This window comes from Tachypleus tridentatus, chromosome 9 (assembly GCF_004210375.1).
Source record: "Tachypleus tridentatus isolate NWPU-2018 chromosome 9, ASM421037v1, whole genome shotgun sequence".
NCBI classification, from domain to species: Eukaryota; Metazoa; Arthropoda; class Merostomata; order Xiphosura; family Limulidae; genus Tachypleus; species Tachypleus tridentatus.
The window spans coordinates 140,290,727-140,313,517 of record NC_134833.1 but is presented as its reverse complement, the minus strand read 5'-3'; the positions used below and the strand labels follow the sequence as shown (position 1 = coordinate 140,313,517).

Genomic DNA, 22,791 nt, shown 5'->3' with positions numbered 1-22,791 from the left:
CATTTACACGAAATTTTGATTTTAATGACAAATCTGGTAACTCTTGTACATATATATATATATATATTTATTTAAATTACATAAAAATATTTTTGATAAAGTTAAGTAAACACACTCAAAAGGAAGGACTGCGTTAAAAACGGCAAATCCAAACCTTTCACCAATTATATTAGTTTGTTACAACCTAAAAATAAGCCGAAACAAAATCAAATTAAAAAATAATAAACAAAAAATTGCACTAATTGAAAAGATCGCAGGATATAAGCTATTATAATGTGTGATATAAAATGTACCATAGGATGGTTGGTTGTTAAGCGCGAGGCTTCAAAATGGGTTACTCACAACGCACCAAACATGCTCGCCCCTTTCAGCCGTGGGTACGAATAATGTGACGGTCAATCCCACTATTCGTTCGTAAAAGAGTAGCCCAAGAGTTGGCGATGGGTGGTGATGACTAGCTGCCTTCTCTCTAGTCTTAAACTACAAAATTAGGGACAGCTAGCGCAGATAGCCCTCGTGTAGTGTTACGTGGAATTCAAACACAAAAATACAAAACATACTTATAACGCCAAATGTCAGGCTTCGATTCCCGATGGTGGGCACAACACAAGCGCGAGGCTACAAAATGGGCTACTTATATTGTGCCCTCCATCTTTTTTCTTATTTCTTTAGTGTTGTAAGCGTGCAAAGTTATTAACGAATTACTGTAGGGCTACAAATTTGGAAAGTGTAACAAATAAAATAGAACAGAACTTGGACAAAGTAAATTTAATCAGCGTGTTTGTTGTTATAAAACTGTCTTCAATTAGTAAGCTAGTTTGCTTGTTTTTGAAATTCGCGCACAGCTACACGAGGGCTATCTGTGCTAGCCGTCCCAAATTTAGCAGTGTAAGACTAGATGGAAGGCAGCTAGTCATCACCACCCACCGCAAACACTTGGGCTAGTCTTTTACCAACGAACAGTGGGATTGACAGTCACATTACAACGCCCCCGCGGCTGAAAGGGCGAGCATGATTCGAGCCCGTGACCCTTAGGTTACGAGTCGAGTGCTCTAACCACCTGCCCATGCCGAGCTCACTTCAGTTAGTGATGTCTTAAGAAGCCAAATATTAATTTTAGAGTTACATAAAACTTTACTCAATAATATCTCGAAGCTCTTAAAATTTTTAAATTAATATATAACGTAAATTTTATGCTTTTTATTTCTTTCTACGTATAGATTATTCGTATGTTGTTGTATGTGTTTGTTGTTCGGGGGCGTGGAACACCTGGAAAGTTTTAAGGATGTTACATCAATATTTTTAATTTTTAGGACGTTCGAATCTAGTTTATAAATACAAGGAGAGTTGAGAGATGGTGAAGCTAGATTTGTTTCAAGACAGTAGAGTGAATCAGTCAGTGTGTTAGCTATCACTGTTACTTTGTACAAGTAAGATTATTTGTTCCGCGTTAGTTCAAGTCATTTGCAATGTAGGTTTACGATAATTTACGGCAGTGTACAAGTCTTGAAGTTCGTTTGTTTGTTTCTTTTGAATTTCGCGTAAAGTTACACAAGGGCTATCTGCGCTAGTCGGTCCTTATTTAGCAGTGTAAGACTATAGGGAAGGCAGCTAGTAATTACAATCCAGTGCCAATCCTTGGGCTACTCTTTTAGAAACGAATAGTGGGATTAATCGTAACTTATAACGCCCTCACGGCTGAAAGGGCGAGTATGTTTGGTGTGACAGGAATTCGAACCCACGACCCTCATATTACAAGTCGATCGCCTTAACCACATGGTCACGTCGGGCCACGGTGTAAGTTGCAAAGTGATGGTTCTTGACTATACATGTAAAGTTTTTAACGAGATTGAAAATATACGCTCGTAGAAACATTAAAAAAAAAAAGGAAATGAACTCGCTCATCACAGCTTACGTAGACTGGGCGTTGAATTATTTACACTAGATTAAAAAAAATGGCCGACAACGAAAGAACGAGCCTACAATAGTATACCTGAAAAAAATGTTTATGAAAGAAGTTAAACCCTTTGTGTACATTTCCAGAAGAAAATTGTACAACTAATAAATTAGAGATCATTAAATATTTAAGGACTTGGGTCACAAAAAATTACAATCACCCGAAGAGAATGAAATCAAGGATGGTAATTCGTTACAAGTAGATCATCGTCCTTAACAATGTTTGAAGAGTTCCGTAAGATACAGTAAAAACGCTAATTTAAGATACATATTTAGAACACTGCTTACCAGATGAATTACCCATTACCTGCGTTTCCACGAAATGTACATTTATCGTTATCGTTACGGTTACATTGAGTAAGTTTAGAATTAATTCAAAATGAGATGTCTTAACCCTTTATTTATTTTTCCACGTTTACATGTACGTGGTTTAAAGTTTCTGTTCCAAAAGCCGATGTCGAATTACGAGTGCAATTTTATATTGGTTTTCATCTCATTAAAATATTTCAAATTTTAATTAACAATAGTTGTGTACATCTTCGTGACCACGTTTCGTAAATATATGTTTGAAAGAAGATACTGCCCATAAACGAATTTCAAAATCGTGGAAGTTGCTTAAAAGTTTCTGTTGGATGTCGCTTGTTAACAAAGTTGAAAGGTGTAACAGTTGTTTAAAAACTATATGTTGCCTATGGGTAATTGAGAGACGTAGTAATTACATATAAATTTCTGGTGGAATTGAATTTTTGCTAATAACAAAATAATTCGTAAAGGCAAAATGCGTGTGAAAAACAGGATTGAGGTTATAATTGACTTTAAAATATTATATAACTTCGACGACGGGAAATGACGGCACATAAAAAAGCGTTCAAAGGAAGTATCTGACCATTAGATTAACAACTTTATTCTAAACTTGAGAGACAAGTAATTGTCTATAAATTTCTGGTGGAAATGAAATGTTATCTACAACAAAAGTAAGAAAAACGTATTTGCTTAGAAACGTCTGTTGGATCTGAAAGGTTCCGGTTAATCGTTAAAACAAGTAATGACTTACTTTTGGTGTACATTTTGGTTAGGCCTATCTCATCTTCCAAATCAACAACGAAAAAACAAGGCTGCAATAGTATTATAACTTATTAAAGACTGTAAAAAAATACAAGCTTTATTTTTTACAGGATAGTAATGCATGGCATCTCGTTTTAGTAAATCATTTCGAGTCTTTCTTTAAAGTTACTTTTGTACGAAATAAAAAAATGGAAACAAACAAGACTTTGTTGATAATCCAAATAAATAATGTAGTTTTTTTGTTACATAGGAAGCTTACGGAAATTCATAACCAGACAAAGGGGAATATATCAGGGTTTGATATTCAACACTTCTAAGAAGAACGTGAAATTGCGATTTTATATAAACTCCTATAATACGTATATTTCTTGAAAGCCTTTCTACACAAACATACTTTAGCGAAACAAAGGGAATATGCAGTATTGTTTTAAGAGTTGGAAACAGTCATTTAAATATTATTATGGTAGGAAGACTTTAAAAACCTTGACCTATGCAGACCTAAAAAACACCCAGTAGTCTATGTGTATGGATACGAGCCATAAGTGTAAAAAATTTTAACAAACTACTCTGCGGTTACTGGGGGCTCGTGCCCCTGACTTTCCACCTTCTCCATGCATGTTCCCGAGGATAAAAATATTAGGTGATTTCAAACTGTCTAGTCTCAGTCCAAACACTTAAGAGGTTCTTGTTGCTTGAGAACCGCTGACAAGCTAATGACGAAACAAAATAAAAAATCTAATAGGCTTTGAAAAACTGTTTACATAAAGATGAGGATTTTAACAACTTAGCTCTTTGGGAGAATTTCTTCTGTAATTGAAAGCTTGAAACGCACTGCGCGTTCAGAAGTAACACTGGTGGGTGGTCTGAAATGACTTTCTGAGGAACGTGTAAAGTTCCCCCTTCCCCTAGTAAAGTAACGTTAGGTAGTTGATAAGCTTTAGGCATGCTTTTTAACTAATACTATGCAAATAGCAGCATAGAGTTGTATGCGTTCATCGTGGCAAAGTTGTAAACGAAAAAAGCTCGATTGTATCGAAATAAAGCATGACTTCATCAAAGTAAATCATGACTGGTTTTTTTCTCCTTCACAAATTTATCCCCAAAAATTTGAAAGAGAGAAGAAAAAGCCACTAACAACACCACCTGGATATTTTATGTGATAAAAAAAGTATTTAAATTAGTGAACATCATTTTAATCTTTCATCCATAATTTCTTATGACGCTAAACAAACAACTAGGGCTAGGCATGGCTAGATGGATTAAGGCGTTCGACTCATAATCTGAGGGTCGCAGGTTCGAATCCCCGTCGCTCCAAACATGCCCTTTCAGCCGTGGGGGCGTTATAATGTGACAATCAATTCCACTGTTCGTTGGTAAAGAGTAGTCCAAGAGTTGACGGTGGGTGGTGATGACTAGCTGCCTTCCCTCTAGTCTTACACTGCTAAATTAGGGACGGCTAGCACAGATAGCCCTTGAGTAGCCTTGCGAGAAATTCAAAACAAAGAACTCATTGCTCATGGTCGTCCATAATTTTGAACTAGCAGACTAAAGGGAAGGCATCTTATTTTCAGCACCCACCAACAACTCTTAAGTTACTCTTATCTAGTCGAGTAGTGACATTGGGCCGTCACTATTATAAATGAACCCACAGCTACAAAGTGCGAATCGCGTATTTGTTGCAAAGAGTTGTGAACCACAAATCTCCTGATTCACAGTTTGGCTAGATTAATCAGGGTAAAAGAAAACCTGATGTATGTGGTCATTTTTATTACAGTTAATTCTAATAATTATGTATTATTTTAAATGTTTTAAATGTATTTTAAATATCTATTGATTTATTTTCCGACTACAAAAACAAGAACAAAACATTTTAAATTTTAAACTCGAAAAATTATATATTTTATTTAAACACCGCCCTTCATAACTGTTAAAATGTGTCATTTCATTTGCTAATGTCACGAATATTGATGTCTGGTTAACATAAAGAGGGTTGACTATGCTATATTCAAACTATTTTGAATATGCAAAACCAGTAAGTTACGTGACAACCACTGCCAATATAAAGTATTGGTGGAACAGCATATATTAAGTGCAACTCCCCTAGTATCACAGAGGTATGTATGTCTGCGGACTTACAACACTAAAAATCGGGTTTCGATACTCATGGCAGACAGGGGACAGATAACCCACTGTGTAGCTTTGTACTTAACCACAGACAAACAAACCACCAATTGGACAGCGATAGGTCTACGGATCTCCAACGCTAAAATCAGGAGTTCGATTCCCTTCGGTGAACAAAGCAGATAGCCCCGTGTGGTTTTGTTATAAATAATAACAACACCATTAGACGTAAATTCTGACACTGTTTGCCATTTCGTAGGTCGTATCATGACCTCGAAAAATTGATCGCTTTTGGAAGGAGTATGTAACTCTTATTTCCAATGCACAATATTCATACACTCAGTTCACAAAGTTGTGTTCAGATCGAATGTTTCCAATTTTTGAGACGAGAATATCCCTTGTTCTGAAGAAAATTTAAAAATAGAAGAAGGATGAATGTGGGGCACCAGGCCCATCCAAATATAGATTTGTAACAAGTTGCAAGTTGTACCAAAAACACAATAATAAAACAAAGTGAACAACGTAGGCTTCCAGTCATATTGAGCTCAAGAACGTGATATTCATATCATTCCTAAGGAAGACTTAAACCTCTGAACCTACTTATAATCAGATTGTTGAAACGAGAGCTGGAAAATGTCGTCCTCGTACATTATATTGAGTATGAAATGCTTTCAGGGAAGTGATGAGCTTTAAACATGACATAGTTACGACAGAGAATTTGCCAATGGGAACTACGCTGCAGGGCTGTAGTGAAGTTGCACAATCATCAGATAAAGCATGACAGGACATGGACACATGGACTGTGATATACGTGGAGATTATTGAAAATCGTTTCAATACAACTTATCAACCCGCGTATATCAAAACCTGATAACAACTCTATGTTTTTTATGAATTCAAAATTAACAAAATCTATTATAATAACACTCAGTTTTTTTCTGACCTGAAAATGTACACGCACATTATTTCAACAGATATGACTAGCTGTCTTCCCACTAGTCTTACACTGTTAAATTAGGGACAGTTAGCGCAGATAGCTCTCGTGTAGCTTTGCGTGAAATTCCAAAAAAACCAAACCAACCAAAGTTTTTAAGAAAGTTTAACATTGTATTAAGTACAGTAAATTTTATCTCTAACTAAACTAAAGCAAAACCTGTACGCAGATTACAGGTTTATCTCTTTTTTTCCAATATAGGCCGCACTTAGTAAAGCATTAACTAACGTTAGGTTTAAGATAAATAGCCTTATAGATTTCGGTGTCTGCCATTAAAAGTATTTTGTATTATTCTAGACATCCTGTATCTAAAGGAGTATTCTTACAATAAAAGTACTAACCTGACCACAAATGCTGTACGGGTCTCTGCTAGGTTATGATATTTAAACTCACCTCTTTTTGGTCTTCGTATTGCAGATCCACGCCTATTTATTCGTTTACCTGAAAATAAATAAGGAAAAGGATCGTATAAAGAAGAAATCTATAAAACAATCTACTTATGTCATATAGTCTACTAACAACATCTTGGTTGTAAGAGCTTTAGAATTCGTCTCTGAACCACACTTTACATTTGCGTTCAAAATGAAATTATATTAACTTAAAAAGTTTTACTAGAAAGGTGAACAGCAACTGAATATTCGTTAAGTAATTTAGAAAATAATAAATGCCACGAGTCCCACAAAACTTCCTAAATAGAATGAACTTTTTTACTTAAAACTGACCACTAGTATCAAGTTATTCTGTAACTTAACATTTCATTTCTTAAGGTCGTTACTAGTAAATAAAACCTCACAATTCATGAGAGAACAATTAGTTTGAATCTCGAATGTAGCACTCAGTATTATGGCCACAGTTTAAACCCATCTGAGAAATGTGCAGTCTTTTTAACCCAAGGTACTAATCTCATCGTCAAGGATGTAATCTTTGCGGCTGAGAGTTAAACCCCTATAATCAAGTAAACAGATCTTATGGGAAAGGGCACTTTTTTTTAACCCTAGACAATGTGTTAGTGTTTCCGAACCTGTACTACTCGTACCCTTAGGAGTACGCAAGCTCCTTTGAAGAATATTTAAAAAAATTGAAGGACAGCCTCGGTAGGTTACCAAAGTATTCGTACATTTTTTCAGTCATATCTCACCTTTTCCCACAGCTATACCTGACGTCTTCCTACAGCCATACCTCCACAACAAACGTTTTCCCACAACACTCTACCAAACGTTTTTCTTCATCTATATTTGATATTTCCCTCACATGCATATATATGCACACATTTGAAATTACAAATTTATCCGTGTGTATAGTTATAAAAAGTATATATGACCTTAAGAACACGTACCTAAAGTGTTTAGTTAGGTATTTAGTCCACTACTATACTTTTGTACACAGAAACACAAAATCCTACTTAACTATTTCTCTCTCAATTACAAAACATTGGCCTTTTTAGCATTTTCGACATATGGTACCTCTGTATAATCTATATTGCAAATTTTGACTTATTTAGAGATAAACAGTTTATACCAATCAGAAATATTACCAAGAATCCAATCCCATTTCTCTATTCCCTGAAAATAATATCCTAGTTGGTAAATGTTTCCTTACGTCTAGGGTTCGAGTTTGCGACATGCCGCGGAACATGCTTCACAATCTACCTATTTAGTTAATAGTAATAATTCAAGGGCAGGGTGCTGTTGGCTAGTTGCCCTCTCTGGTCAGTAGTTTTGAATACGTCTGATCTTTAGATATCTGTATTCTGATCTCTCAGGTGGTGATCAGGTTGGTAATACTCTACTTTATACAAAGGAATTTCGAACTACGCAAAAGCAAAGACTTTTTGTTGTTATTAAGCACAACGCTACACAAAGGGCTGTCCGTGCTCTGCCCACCACGGGTATCAAAACCTGGTTTCTACCAGAATGGGTGTTGTCAGAAGAAACTTTCCATTTCGTCAGTTATAATAATTTTTTTTTTTTTTTTTGGAATTTCGCACAAAGCTACTCGAGGGCTATCTGCGGTAGCCGTCCCTAATTTAGCAGTGTAAGACTAGAGGGAAGGCAGCTAGTCATCACCACCCACCGCCAACTCTTGGGCTACTTTTTTACCAACGAAAAGTGGGATTGGCCGTCACATTATAACGCCCCCACGGCTGAAAGGGCGAGCATGTTTGGTTGTAATAAAGTAGAAGATATTCGGAACGTCTTAACTCGTTATTCAAACATAACATTGGATGTAAAGCAGGGTCTCGAAAGTAAACATATCAGGGGAATTGGATACGACGTTGGGGCCACGAGGTAACTTTGGTTATCAGTCAGAAATTAAAGGTAAACACACATATATACGACACTACTTATCACAGTGTTACGCTGGATATCACGTGGGAATGGCAAACGAAGGGATAGTTATATTCACACTGTTCGTAACAGTAGAATGTTTAGTGTATCTACAAGTGGTATTGAAATTTGTAATAAATGTTATATACGAACCGCGACTTGTCAGAGTTTTGCGGTAGTTTTCATGACCTTCGCTTTAATTTTGCTTTTTCTGTCATTTTCACGCACGCTATTTCAGCTACGCTTTATTACAGGTGTTATGTGTTGGATCAATAAAAATACTGGTATCTTAGGAAAGAAATAAAAATCACGCGATGAGACAAATAAACTCGCGTAGACGTAACTTTATTAAATAAAATTAGCTTGTTCGTTTGTAATTAAGCAAAACGCTACACACTGAGCTATCTGTGCTCTGCCCACTACGGGTATCGAAACCCGCTTTCTAGCGTTGTATTTCCGCCAACATACCGCTGTGCCACTGAGAGAGGACATGTAATAAAACTACATGTAAAATAAACAATAAAATATGACTTTTAACAAACCGTGTATTTTAAACCTGAAAAAGTCGAAAAACCATAGAAAACGTACTTAGTGTAATTTTTGGTTTTAGAAAATTACACGTGGGTTAAGTGTTGATTGCGTGAAATACTTTATACGTACAAAACTAAAGTTGAAACGAAAGCCAGTTGTCACGTGACGACGACGGCATTGGGACATCGTGTACCATACTCATTGCATTCAAAAGTTTGACTAAATAAAAAAATAGGTGAATGTAATTCTGAATTAAAAAGCCAATATACAATCCGGACTCTTCGAGAAAGTCTTTTCTAAAAATATAGTATTGAAGCATTTAATCCAGAAGCTGCGAGAAAAATTACAGAGAGACAAACGAAATTGTATTATTTATATAAATGTTTCTATACAAGACGGTCAGTTTAGCGAATCGCAGGTATATTACAGCTATTTAATTTTCTAATAATCTAGCTCGAACACTTATTCGCGTGGCCCGGCATGGCCAGGTGGTTAGGGCGCTAGACTTGTAATCTGAGGGTCGTGGATTCGAATCCCCGTCACACCAAACATGCTCGCCTTTTCAATCCTACGGTCAATCCTACCATTCGTTGGTAAAAGCGTAGCTCAAGAGTTGGCGGTGGGTAGTGATAACTGGCTGCCTTCCCTCTAGTCTTATTCTGCTAAATTAGGGACGGCTGGCGTAGATAACCTCTTCGCGAAATTCAAAAAAAGTTCTTCGTAATAATTGGCGCATGTCAGTAATTGGACTTGACAGCATTGATTGTTAATTGTGTGTCTTTACGTATTTCACATCTTGAAAACCTACAGTCAATTTTTTTTTGCTCGGATTTCGATTGAGTCAATGACTCTTTGACCAGTTAAAACTCTGACTATATTCAATATATTTTTTTCGCGAAGAGTAAAACAAATGCTCATTTTTGTTTGCACATGCTAACTTAAAATAACAACTAATGTTCAAGTGACAAATAGTTTGTATTCTTCTAACTCTTTTAATTTATCTCCATCTCTTAATTGCCTCATCAATTCAATAAATAAAAAAACCCGACCTGAACTTAAACCTTAAGAAAGTATCTTCGTGTGGCCACAATTACGCTCATTTACGGTTTTTCAGTCTCATCTGAAGTATGTTCGCTTTTATAAAAATGAACGTTTCGTATTGGACACCATCCAGCACATTCTGGTTACACTAATGTCTTCCTGTGTTACGATACGGCAGAGAAACTTATTTAAGTGTTGTTTTTACAACAGACGACACATTAAACTAGTTAACCCTGTTTGTTTTAGTTTCTTTCAAACCACACCTTAATATTTTTAACTTCTATTTAGCTCTAGAAATGCATTTCTTTGAAACTTCCAGATAACAAATTAAACTTTTCTGTTTAATTTTATAAAAATAGCCTACGACATACTTAGTCAGAGACTACAGTTCTGAGTTTTCGCTAGCTTGTCCGTGAACATATTTTGAGAACATGTCAAATCAACACACTTGACAGGTTTCATAGCTTAAATTTGCCAGGTTTTTGTGGGTCCTGAAGTGAAGACATTGTTATGAATCTTAGTTTATAATGTTAATCACAGTTCTGATACTCTTACCTGGTTGGTTACAGCGGAGTTCCCTGTTTCTGACGGAAGTGCCCTGTATGTGTTTTCCATTGTGGTCAACACACCAACAATAACCAGTGGTTCGATGACATTGGACTTCCAGATAAGAACCATCTTCTTTACACTGAGGAATGATAACCCTATGGTTACCTCTTGAAGCCTGGGCTATTGCTAACTCTCGAACATCAAAGCAGTTGGGCGAATCTGCTAGTAAATGTAATAACAATATTTATAGCACTGAATAAAACAGAAATTCTTTCAATACAAGTTTTCTCACTGAAGCTTTTGGAAGGTAGGTAACATCTCATAAAGTAAATGGACTCTTTCTGGGCCTGCAACGGCTATGAAATGTCTTGATCATGATTAGCGACCCCTGTATTATTTACCAACTCATCTTGGAAACCTAATAGGCGTCCCAGGAAATATAGCTGCATTACATTATATCAAAAGTACGAGCCCCCCCTCCTTCATAGGCGTCAAGTGTTGCTTGATAAAATACATAAATAAATGCAACTAATATTTCGCAACCTTGGCCTTGACCTTTGATCGTTAAAGCCTTGAGTGTTTTCCACCGTGACGAAAACTTGAATATTTTTAAAAAGCCAATTTTATATCGTCTTTCCTTAACACTTCTTATTTTTGAGTAATCGAATAATTTTCGTAATCGTATATTTTCAGCAATTGAATAATCGCACATTTAAATAAAAAAAACGACACACATACACACAAAAGAAAACAATAAAGTATCTTATTGTAGTGGAATACTGAAATAAATTAGATACGATTAAAATTGATTCCTGTCTCGAGTGACGAGATCTTTTCTTCGTCAGTTCAATTACTGGTGGTATTCTAACTATTGTCTCACTGACAAGTTACAAAAAAATGATTATTAATATTTAACTTACTAAAATACGTTAAGGAGTTTAAGAAAAGGGGTAAAACACAAAACCTAAATAAATTAGTTTTCAAAATTATCTTTTAGTGTTGTTTTTGTTATATTTCAACACAGTACACTTGTTTTCCTCTGCTCCTTGAAGAAGGGACACATGCAGCTTACAGAAATTACATGTATGTATAGGAACATGTCGTCCTTCGATTCTATTAACTCGACGAAAACAAATGTTAAGAAGTTAGGCCTAACCTGTTTTGTTAGGTAGTAGCTCTTAACAGCTTAGCATTATCTATCATGAAATTATACATGGTACGCTATATAGACACGGATATCATAAAGAAGCCAGTGTAACAAGTTGTGCGGGGAAAAAAAAAAAAGTCGCAGCCCTCTGGGAACAATCAACTTCTCTCAATACTGATATGCTGCACGCTAAAGTCAGAGTTTAAAACATTTCGTTTGTTAACTTTTTTCTTTTTACACCTATCTGTTATTTTATAAATGTTTATTTTTTACATGCACACACATACAAAAAAAATCAAGACAGAAGTGCAAGGCTTAGTTGGAATTTAAATGTCTTGACAAACATGTTCATGAACGACATCTCATGTATACAGTACGATAAAGAGCTAGGTGAGACGTCCTTCCTAACTGTCCTTGACTTTAAACTGCGGACCAGAAGGAACGCAGCTTGCACCCATAGCTGGAAGTTCCAAACGAGTTTAGGAATATCACGTCTCGAACATGAGACCTTTGAATACGCAGAACATTACGCTACCCATTAGGCCATAATTGGTCTCAAATTTTTGGGAAAATATAATCAAATTGAAGGTCCTCGTAATATTTGATGTCATTAAACTTACAAAATGCTGAAAAGTTATGCAACATTTAAGAGTCCCTTGGCGACAGTTTGCTTGTTTGAAGGTAAGCACAAAGCAATACGATGGACTATCCGTGCTCTGACAACCACGGGTATCGAAAACGGTTTCTAGCAGTATGAGTCCGCAGGCATACCGATGTGCCACTGGTTACAAATCAACGAAACATCTTGGAAGCTTTTTTCAGTGCTGTCATCTTCCTGTACTCTTGATTGTACATGTTCAGTTATTATTTGCTTTCCTTCTCTTTCATACTTTTACGTTTTTTAAATATTATTTTCTTTCATAAAATCCAAAGACACCTCGTAGAAAAGTGTTTATACAAGTAGTTTGAAATAAAATAATTAATACTAACAGAGTACGTCACCCACATATTTTAAATACAGCCTGCAAATTAAGTATGCTTTTCTTACGTTTTGACTTAAAAATATTGGAATAGATTGCTTCGCTGTTAACGATATTTTCCGTAGTAATATTGAAGCATTCAGGCACGAACGAGTCCGCTTAGCTAACTCTGATGAAAAAATTAACCTGATATATGGTTTGAGTTATACCTTCATTACTCGTTCCAATTAAACCACATGACCGGAGTTAACGTTTTAATATATGCCAGTCTGTTGCTTTTATCTACTTCTCTAGGAGACATCTCGTTGAAATGACTACTATTAACAAATGAATGATAAAAAGTGTTATCCTAATTTATTTTACTTGTAAGTAATTATATCATTATTTTCGTATTATTTTTTTAGGTAAGCTCATTTTAATGTAAATTCAGGTACGTCTTTATTGATTTGGAATGACACTATAGACCATTTTGTTTTCTCTCATATTATAAACACTCAAATAATTCGGTGAAGGAATTTAATGCTTGCAATGTGTTGATCGAATTTTACCTTTATTTTTATCCTTACACCTGCTTCTGACCGTGACTTTGGACTACATTCCTTGACGCACTTTGATTGCCATCAGTTATTCCTACCAACACTTGTTAACCGGCATTGTTTCTCCTGCTTGTTACATTGGCGCCATTTTGATAAACGACTACCACGCCCACTGCAAACGTTCACACGTAATGAAACTAAAGTTTTCAGAATTGTGTATAATAACAAAGCTTCAACAGCTTTTCCCTCTTTTATATGTAAATATATTTCTAAAATTCAAACTGTATATATGTATCTAGGTATATACAACTAAAAATAATTGATAAATAGTACAGCATTAAAGGAAACCTCTTACTTGATTAATGAAATAGACTCTTTCAAGTCGTTATAAGTATTCTTATTTTGCTTTTGTTAAGCTCGGGCTGTTGGGAAGTCTCTAGCAGTTAACACTGTCACGTCACGTGACTATGTCTCTACGACAAAGATAAATTAATATTTGCATATTTCTCTATTATAGTTATCATTTAGATCCGATCTTCCTGCGATGTACAATATGAAGCAATTATAGATTGTACTGACGTGTAGTTATATCAAGAGGTGAATTAATTTAAATACATAAATATCCTAAACTTAATACCATATTTGTATGTTTCTATTTACTTTACGACACACTAGTGTCCTCCGTTGTGTTCTTTCTGTCTTCTCCACATTTAATAAAATATTTTACCTTCGAGATGATATTTTAAAATTTCTCCGTTTTTGTTATATTCATTTTTAAAGTTTTAGAGAATCAAGACGAAATATTTGCTTAACTTGGAAGTCACGTAGCTGATGTAAAAATTGACATCGATAAGACGCTGACTACCAATGACTATCTATCGTCTGCCCTAATTTTCAGCCGCCGATTAGACAGAAGACGAACGGTTGGCAGAGACCTCTAACAATTCTTGGGATACTCTTTCTTTACCGAAAAATAATGGGATTGATCGCCACATTAAAATTTCATCACGACTGAAAAGTCTAGTATGTTCAGTCCCATGGTTCGGTTTCGAGATTTGCAAATTGAGAGTTGAACGCCGTTACAAGCAGCCCTTGCCAGTTTCTTACAATATGTGCATGTTTTGTAAACATTAAAATGTCTGTGTTTATTATTCAAGGTACACTGAAGTGGACAAGATCGTTACTCGAAAGTTTTGAGTGTTAGAGGGAGCTAGTGAAATATGGAGGTACACTATATTCTAGTGTAAAAATGTAAAAAGAAAATAAGGAAGAATATATAATTCATGAGTTATAAATACATACTACAAGTGTATTACAGATAACACTTACATCTATTTGAGTTTCGAACTGATAAAAGCCATCGTGATGGACATTATGTTTGCAGTAGATAGCCACTAGATTATTGCGTTTTTTCCCACAGTGGGACTTACAGCGCTAGAAACCAGGTCTCGAAACCTGTGGTGGGTAGAGCACACATCGCCCATTGTGTAGCTTAGTGCTTAACGTCAAAGAAACAAACTATTGTGCTATAATTAACAAAGTACTTAATTTTCCTGAAATGTGCACTAGTTATATTATATATTAGTCTCGGGCCCATTACGAGTTTTTAAATTACGTCAAACTAGTTTTTAAAACAAAATAAAGATAATACGTATCACAAACTTGGCTAGCATGCACATATATCAATTGCGCATTGCTTTGGCCGCAACGTAGAACACACTGGGACGTTTCAGTACAACACTGGCTCGCCGTTGCACTATTTGTTTCGAATATGGAGCTGAAATAACTAATTCACCAGTTTATACTACCTAAATAGTTTTGTTGTTAACCTAAACACTGTTCGAAAACAAGATTCACTGTAGTCCCTGCTGCTGACGTCAAAGCAATCTTGTGTTTTTAGATTTCGGAATTTGAATAAGCTAGCACGCGCATACTCACCCACACACTCTCCTTCGTTCTTAACTTTCACGGGGTACCCCTCGCATCTTGCACGCTCTATTTCACAAGGAGATTGATAGGTGCGTCCGTCAGTTCCACACACTAGTGAACGTTCGTTGCTTTCACAGTCACACTCAGGTTTCTTATCTTCAAGCAAATGATGGAGCTACACATGACAAAAATCATAATTTCAATGACATTTTATTACTAGATCATGGAAATTAGAATAAATGTTCTTAAGTTATATTTTTGTTTTGTTTACCATTTGTGTTTCATATATATATGTATAACTCCTAAAAACATCATGACGAGAAAGACTCCTGTGAACGAACCAGGGAAATTGAAGTACATTCATTCATACATTAATAGGCTTAACTCCAGTTAGTTTTATCTCTGACAGATACCCAGAGTACAAATATGTCGAGCATTCAAACATTTTTCATTCAGGATTTTATCTGCACAAAACTAAAACTTGACTGATGTATCGAGTAATTCATTCAGGATTTTATCTGCACAAAATTAAAACTTGACTGATGTATCGAGTAATTCATTCAGGATTTTATCTGCACAAAATTAAAACTTGACTGATGTATCCAGTAATTCATTCAGGATTTTATCTGTACAAAATTAAAACTTGACTGATGTATCCAGTAATTCATTCAGGATTTTATCTGTACAAAATTAAAACTTGACTGATGTATCTAGTAATTCATTCAGGATTTTATCTGTACAAAACTAAAACTTGCCTGATGTATCTAGTAATTCATTCAGGATTTTATCTGTACAAAACTAAAACTTGACTGATGTATCGAGTAATTCATTCAGGATTTTATCTGCACAAAACTAAAACTTGCCTGATGTATCTAGTAATTCATTCAGGATTTTATCTGTACAAAACTAAAACTTGACTAATGTATCTAGTAATTCATTCAGGATTATATCTGTACAAAACTAAAACATGACTGATGTATCTAGTAATTCATTCAGGATTTTATCTGTACAAAATTTAAACTTGACTGATGTATCTAGTAATTCATTCAGGATTTTATCTGCACAAAACTAAAACATGACTGATGTATCTGGTAATTCATTCAGGATTTTATCTGTACAAAACTAAAACTTGCCTGATGTATCTAGTAATTCATTCAGGATTTTATCTGCACAAAACTAAAACTTGCCTGATGTATCTAGTAATTCATTCAGGATTTTATCTGCACAAAACTAAAACAAATGTATCTAAAAGGATTTTATCTGTACAAAATTAAAACTTGACTGATGTATCTAGTAATTCATTCAGGTTTTATCTGCACAAAACTAAAACTTGACTGATGTATCTAGTAATTCATTCAGGATTTTATCTGTACAAAACTAAAACTTGCCTGATGTATCTAGTAATTCATTCAGGATTTTATCTGCACAAAACTAAAACTTGACTGATGTATCTAGTAATTCATTCAGGATTTTATCTGTACAAAACTAAAACTTGCCTGATGTATCTAGTAATTCATTCAGGATTTTATCTGCACAAAACTAAAACTTGACTGATGTATCTAGTAATTCATTCAGGATTTTATCTGTACAAAACTAAAACTTGCCTGATGTATCTAGTAATTCATTCAGGATTTTATCTGTACAAAATTAAAACTTGACTGATGTATCTAGTAATTCATTCAGGATTATATCTGCACAAAATTAAAACTTGACTGATGTATCTAGTAATTCATTCAGGATTTTATCTGCACAAAACTAAAATTTGACTGGTGTATCTAGTAATTCATTCAGGATTTTATCTGTACAAAACTAAAACATGACTGATGTATCTAGTAATTCATTCAGGATTTTATCTGTACAAAACTAAAACTTGACTGATGTATCTAGTAATTCATTCAGGATTTTATCTGTACAAAACTAAAACATGACTGATGTATCTAGTAATTCATTCAGGATTTTATCTGTACAAAACTAAAACTTGACTGATGTATCTAGTAATTCATTCAGGATTTTATCTGTACAAAACTAAAACTTGACTGATGTATCTAGTAATTCATTCAGGATTTTATCTGTACAAAACTAAAACTTGACTGATGTATCTAGTAATTCATTCAGGATTTTATCTGTACAAAACTAAAACTTGACTGATGTATCTAGTAATTCATTCAGGATTTTATCTGCACGAAAAATGTATAAAAATATATAGAAAGAAAATAAGGAAGAATATATAATTCGTGAGTTATAAATACATATTCATTGACTTTTTTATACTTCATGCTCTGTAAAGCATTAGAACTAAGATGTCGCTAGGTGTTTAAAATATTCGTAGTTGGAGTCCACATGTGAAGGAATTTTTCGTCATTTCAGGATATCGATCATGGTTCTCTATTCTAATTTGTCAAAGATACCAACTGGGAATTCGGAGCATTGTAAAACACAATAGGTATTTGGGGTCTGTGTGCCAGTGCTTAGAGAAGTCCCTGCAATAAAGATGTATCTTTTAAAAGGAAAACTTTCATACAGTTGTAATTGCGTCGTATTACAAAGTTAGGAAACCAGAAAAAGGTTTAACTCTCTAAAATGTTATACAGAACCAGAAGAGCACTGAAAATGTGCGCTCTAATCATCGATACCCCCCCCCTTCAATTTAAATATGTTCTACCGCCTATGGTTAAACAACTCCACCATTATAACTGAAGGCAAACTGGTTTTTGTACAGCAGGTTCTAATTTCAATGACGTTAAATCTCTTGACAATAGTAGCTTTACTAAATGGGTCTCTTTACTCTCAATGTGATTTTGTTTTACGTCTCCGTTAAGGTTAGAGGTACGATCAGGTACTTCAACGGTAAAATCCGAGGTATACGATGAGCAGAGCAAACAAGTTTGTTTATCTCTTTCTGAATTTCGTGCAAAGATGCACTAGGGCTATCTGCGTTAGCTGTCCCTAATGTAGCAGTGTAAGACGAGAGGAAAGGCAGCTAGTCATCACCACCTACTGCCAATTCTTGGGGCTATTCTTTTACCAACGAATAGTGGGATTAACCCTGACAATTATAACGCCCCCACAGATGAAAGGATGAACATATTTATTGCAAGGGGGATTCAAACCCGTGACCCTCAGATTTCGAGTTAAGCGCCTTAATTACCTGGACATGTCGGGCCCCAGAGAAACAAAACAGACATATCATGTTTCACGAATAATTGACTAGATATTAAAACATAAGATTTTTAAATATCCACAGAATATAAGAAAGATATTGATTTGTCGATTATACAGATCATTTATAAGAAGAAAAAGTATTTTGTCCAATTATGCTGAATGTAACGTTGAATTTAGTTGGGGTTTGGACACCTTGACAAAAACTAGCTTGTTTCGATAGCAATGGCACGATTTTCGATGTCTTTTGTGTTTACCAGTAAAGTAATTACTCATTAAAAAATATACTGAAAGTGTATCAAAACCCGGTTTCTGTAGTTGTAAGTCCGCAGACATACCACTGTTCTACTGGGATGGGCCCCCCAGCGGTATGTCTGCGGACTTACAACGCTAAAATCCGGGTTTCGATACCCGTGGTGGGCAGAGCACAAATAACCAATTGTGTAGCTTTGTGCTTAATTCCAAACAACAACAACGGAATGGAGGAGGGGACGCTATTTGAAGTGAAAGAATAAAAGCGCAACAAGAAACAACTCTACACTTTTACATCTATAATTTCAAGCTTTCTAAAATGCTTTGTTTGGTTTGTTTTTGAATTTCGCACAAAGCCACTTGAGGGCTATCTGCGCTAGTCGTTCCTAATTTAGCAGTGTAAGACTAAAGGGAAGGCAGCTAGTCATCACCACCCACCGTCAACTCTTTGGCTACTCTTTTACCAACGAATAGTGATATTAACCGCCACATTATAACGCCCCTTCGACTGAAAGGGCATGTTTGGAGCGACGGAAATTCGAACCCGTCACCCTCAGATTACGAGCCGAGTGCCTTAACCACCTGGCCATGCCGGGCCCTAAAATGCTTAGAACAACAAATCGAATTAAACTTGCACTTAGGCATAAGCGACGGAACAAATTGGGGTGGGGACCGAACCTACTATGTTAACTGTGACCATTGACTATGATAATTATACACAAGTAACTACTCTCCATTGAAAGAGGCAAAATTTTAGGGCACGTGCCTTCAGTATCCCCTAGTTACACCCCTTAAGTGTTCATCAAACTATCACTAGAACTGTTTTTCAAAGATTACAGTCGAAAACAGTTTAATAAGAGAAATCTGGTTTATACTCTCAAAACAGAGAAACTGGAGTCTATTTTATGTTTGTTTTGGAATATCGCACAAATCTTCTCGAGGGCTATCTGTGCTAGCCATCCCTAATTTAGCAGTGTAAGACTAGAGGGAAGGCAGCTAGTCATCACCACCCACCGCCAACTCTTGGGCTACTCTTTTACCAATGAATAGTGGGATTGACCATCACATTATAACGCCCCTACGGCTGGGAGGCCGAGCATGTTTGGCGCGACGCGGATGCGAACCCGCAACCCTCAGATTACGAGTCGCACGCCTTAACGCGCTTGGCCATGCCGGGCCCTATTTTATGTTGTTTCCGGTTCTAAAATCAGGTTTTTAAATGATACACAATACACAAGTTTTACAAGTGGAAGAGAACCAAAAACAAATAATGATAAATATAAGTTTTGTGGAAAACAGTTTAAGAATTACAGATATTTACCTTAAAAACATAAATAAAATCGGTATTGTCTGTTGAAATCTTCAACTAAATCAATAGTACGTAACATTTCACAAGAAATTGGCCCACTGACCTTTTACAATGACTTTTTAAAAATATTAACAGTACAAAAATTTAAAAGTGCCACGAATTAATTATATTAATTTTATTAATTATACTAATTAATTATATAAGCTCTGCTTCTTTTCTTCCTCTTCTTGTATTATTTTACAATAAATTATAAAGTACTACATTTTATGTTATTTTAAATATCTTATTATGGCTTAGTAATAAAGTCAAATGTATGGGTTATTCTTTTCGGTTTAAATAAATTACTCGTTCCTTTGCTTAGAGACGCACAAAAAGCTACAAAACCGGTTAACTCCTAGTGCCTGCTAAAGTGACAATTGAGCTACAGATGCAAAATTGGCTGACTGGACGCTGTAAAACTATACTGTATTCTAACAAGAACGCAGCAGTAAGAAATGTTTGATTACAGAAGGCAAGCAACTTTACAGAAAAACAAAACAAAAACTATTAATAAGTGAACTGGTTGTTTCGACCCGTAAAAAATCAATTTTGAGTTTAGTAATGTGAGTCAACGCACATTACAAACACTGATTAGACTGCTGCTTTATTTAGATTTGAGATGTTTGGAAATAAATAAGACCCAGAAGATATCGCTCTGTCCCTTTAGAAATTAATAAAGTTTATCAAGAGTTTATGATGACTTGTTATACCTAAATCCTTGAATCTTGTTTTAAAACAGTGGTGTAGGAAGGTTCGTTTGCTTTTGAATTTCGCTCAGCACTACACAGGGCTACTAGCTGTCCCTAATTTAACAGTGTATGACAGCACTACACAGGGCTACTAGCTGTCCCTAATTTAACAGTGCATGACAAGAAGAAAAGCAGCTAGTCATCACCATCTACCGCCAACTTTTGAGATGCTCTTTAACCAACGAATAATTGGATTGACTGTGACATTATAACGACCCACAACTAAAAGAGCGAGCATGCTTGATGCGACGGAGATTCGAACCTGTAACCCTCGGATTACAGGTCCAGCACCTTAACCACCTGGCCATGCTGGGTCACGGTGTAGAAAGGAGTTGCAAAGTGAAGGTTCTTGGCTAAACATATACAGTTTATAACGAGAGATTGAAAGTATAAGGAGCTGTTAAAAATACCTCTCGTGCTGCTAAAGGCAGTTCAACCTAGAGGGGGATCGAGAAGCATTTCCCCCAGAAAATTAATATAATTCAGAGTTCTTATATAAATATGTAAAAGTAGGGTGAGGTAGCACTCTCAGCGCCTCCGCCTTCGATACCTCTGTACAATAATTTATTGTATTTCGTTAACAAAAGAATTGCTTATGGAGTCCATAACCAATCAGACTTTTAGACATATTTTTCTGAACCATTTATGAATCAAATTACTTGTCGATCTATAGCTTTGTAGGTTACAGGATTCTCAAAAACGTGAATCACACAAAGTATTTACATGACAATATTATCAATATTACAATTAATATCACTAATCAATAGTGAGGTCCAGTTTGTATTTCACATGTAGAAAACAGTGTCGTCACACAATTTCTTTTGGTCAGCTCTTTGCGTTGAGTATTGTAACACGACAAAACATTAACCTACTCAATATGCGGATCCCACACGTTGTTAAAACAAATCGGTAATTTGAGAATTAAAAACTGAAAATACAAAAAGGCTCCTAAAAGGTATCTAACTTGAATACCTTGAAAAACTACACTGGAATAACATAAGAGCTTATGAACTTGAAGAGGTGTAACCCGAATGTTGTGAAATGTACTGTTTGTTGGAGAAGGACAAAGGAACAAACTCCTTCTTCGTATGTACTAAAATTATTAGGACTAAATTGTTCAACAACAAAACTAAGTGGATGCAGACAGGATTGAATCTTTTGATTCCCACATACGAAGTGTGTGTCGTGACATACACTGCTGGCCAAAATCCTAAGGCCAATGAACATAAAGAAAAAATATGCATTTCGCGTTGTTAGACTCAACCACTTATTAAAGTAGAGCTTCAAAAGATGAAAATAAGAAAAGGGAAAATAAAAATAAAAAACGTTTTTAGCATTTAATAGGGAAAATGTGAACACTATTAAATTAGCCTGAATACTAGCTATTCAAAAGTTTAAGATCATACTGAAACGAAGCGTTAATCGGCAAACAGGTAACGACATTTACTCATGTGTGTTCAAGCATTAGCGTTGTCAACATCTCCCGCTTACATTTCCTATGTTACATTGGGTAAAAACATGGCAAAGGCTAAAAAGTTGACAAAGTTTGAACGTGGCAAATTGTCGAGCTGCAACAAGGTCTCCCAACGTGCTGTCGCTAGTAAGATTGGGCGTAGTAAAACTGCTGTTGCAAATTTCTTAAAAGACCATGATGGATATGAAAAGAGAATTTCAAGTGGACGGCCCAAGAAAATTTCGCCGGCGTTGAGCAGGAGGATTCGATGGGCTGTTCGGCAAGATACCAGCCAATCGTCGAACCAGATTAAGGCCCTTATGGACGCAGAATGCAGCTCAAGAACAATAAGACGACATCTACGACAGAAAGGCTTTACAAACTGTAAACGTCTTCAAAGGTCACGCCTCCTACAACACCAGGAAACAGCTCGGTTGAACTTTGCTGAAAAGCACCAAATATGGGACGTAGAAAAGTGGACAAAGGTTTTGTTCTCTGATGAGAAAAAAATTAACCTGGATGGTGCAGATGGCTTCCAACGTTACTGGCACGATAAGGATATCCCACCTGAGACATTTTCAAAACGACACAGTGGAGGAGGTTTCCTCATGATCTGGGGTCTTTCTCCTTCCATGGAACAATGGAGCTTCAGGT

General features: G+C 35.7%; 2 protein-coding genes across 8 annotated transcripts in view; one reads left to right on the top strand and one right to left on the bottom strand.

The window, feature by feature from the left end:
* The window catches only part of LOC143226520 (uncharacterized), a 142,239-nt gene that overhangs the window by 55,437 nt on the left and 64,011 nt on the right, over positions 1–22,791 (top strand). The gene's annotated exons all lie outside the window — the stretch shown is intronic.
* Positions 1–22,791, bottom strand: part of LOC143226519 (SPARC-related modular calcium-binding protein 1-like) — a 107,187-nt gene that overhangs the window by 58,344 nt on the left and 26,052 nt on the right. For 4 of the 6 annotated variants that reach the window (XM_076457555.1, XM_076457558.1, XM_076457560.1 and 1 more), the window contains exons 2-4: positions 15,186–15,351; positions 10,591–10,806; positions 6,530–6,577 (exon numbers count right to left, since the gene is read on the bottom strand). In XM_076457555.1, the coding sequence (XP_076313670.1) occupies positions 6,530–6,577; positions 10,591–10,806; positions 15,186–15,351 (430 nt within the window). The remainder of the gene's footprint in view (positions 1–6,529; positions 6,578–10,590; positions 10,807–15,185; positions 15,352–22,791) is intronic. The other 2 variants (XM_076457556.1, XM_076457559.1) reach the window with 2 other exon arrangements.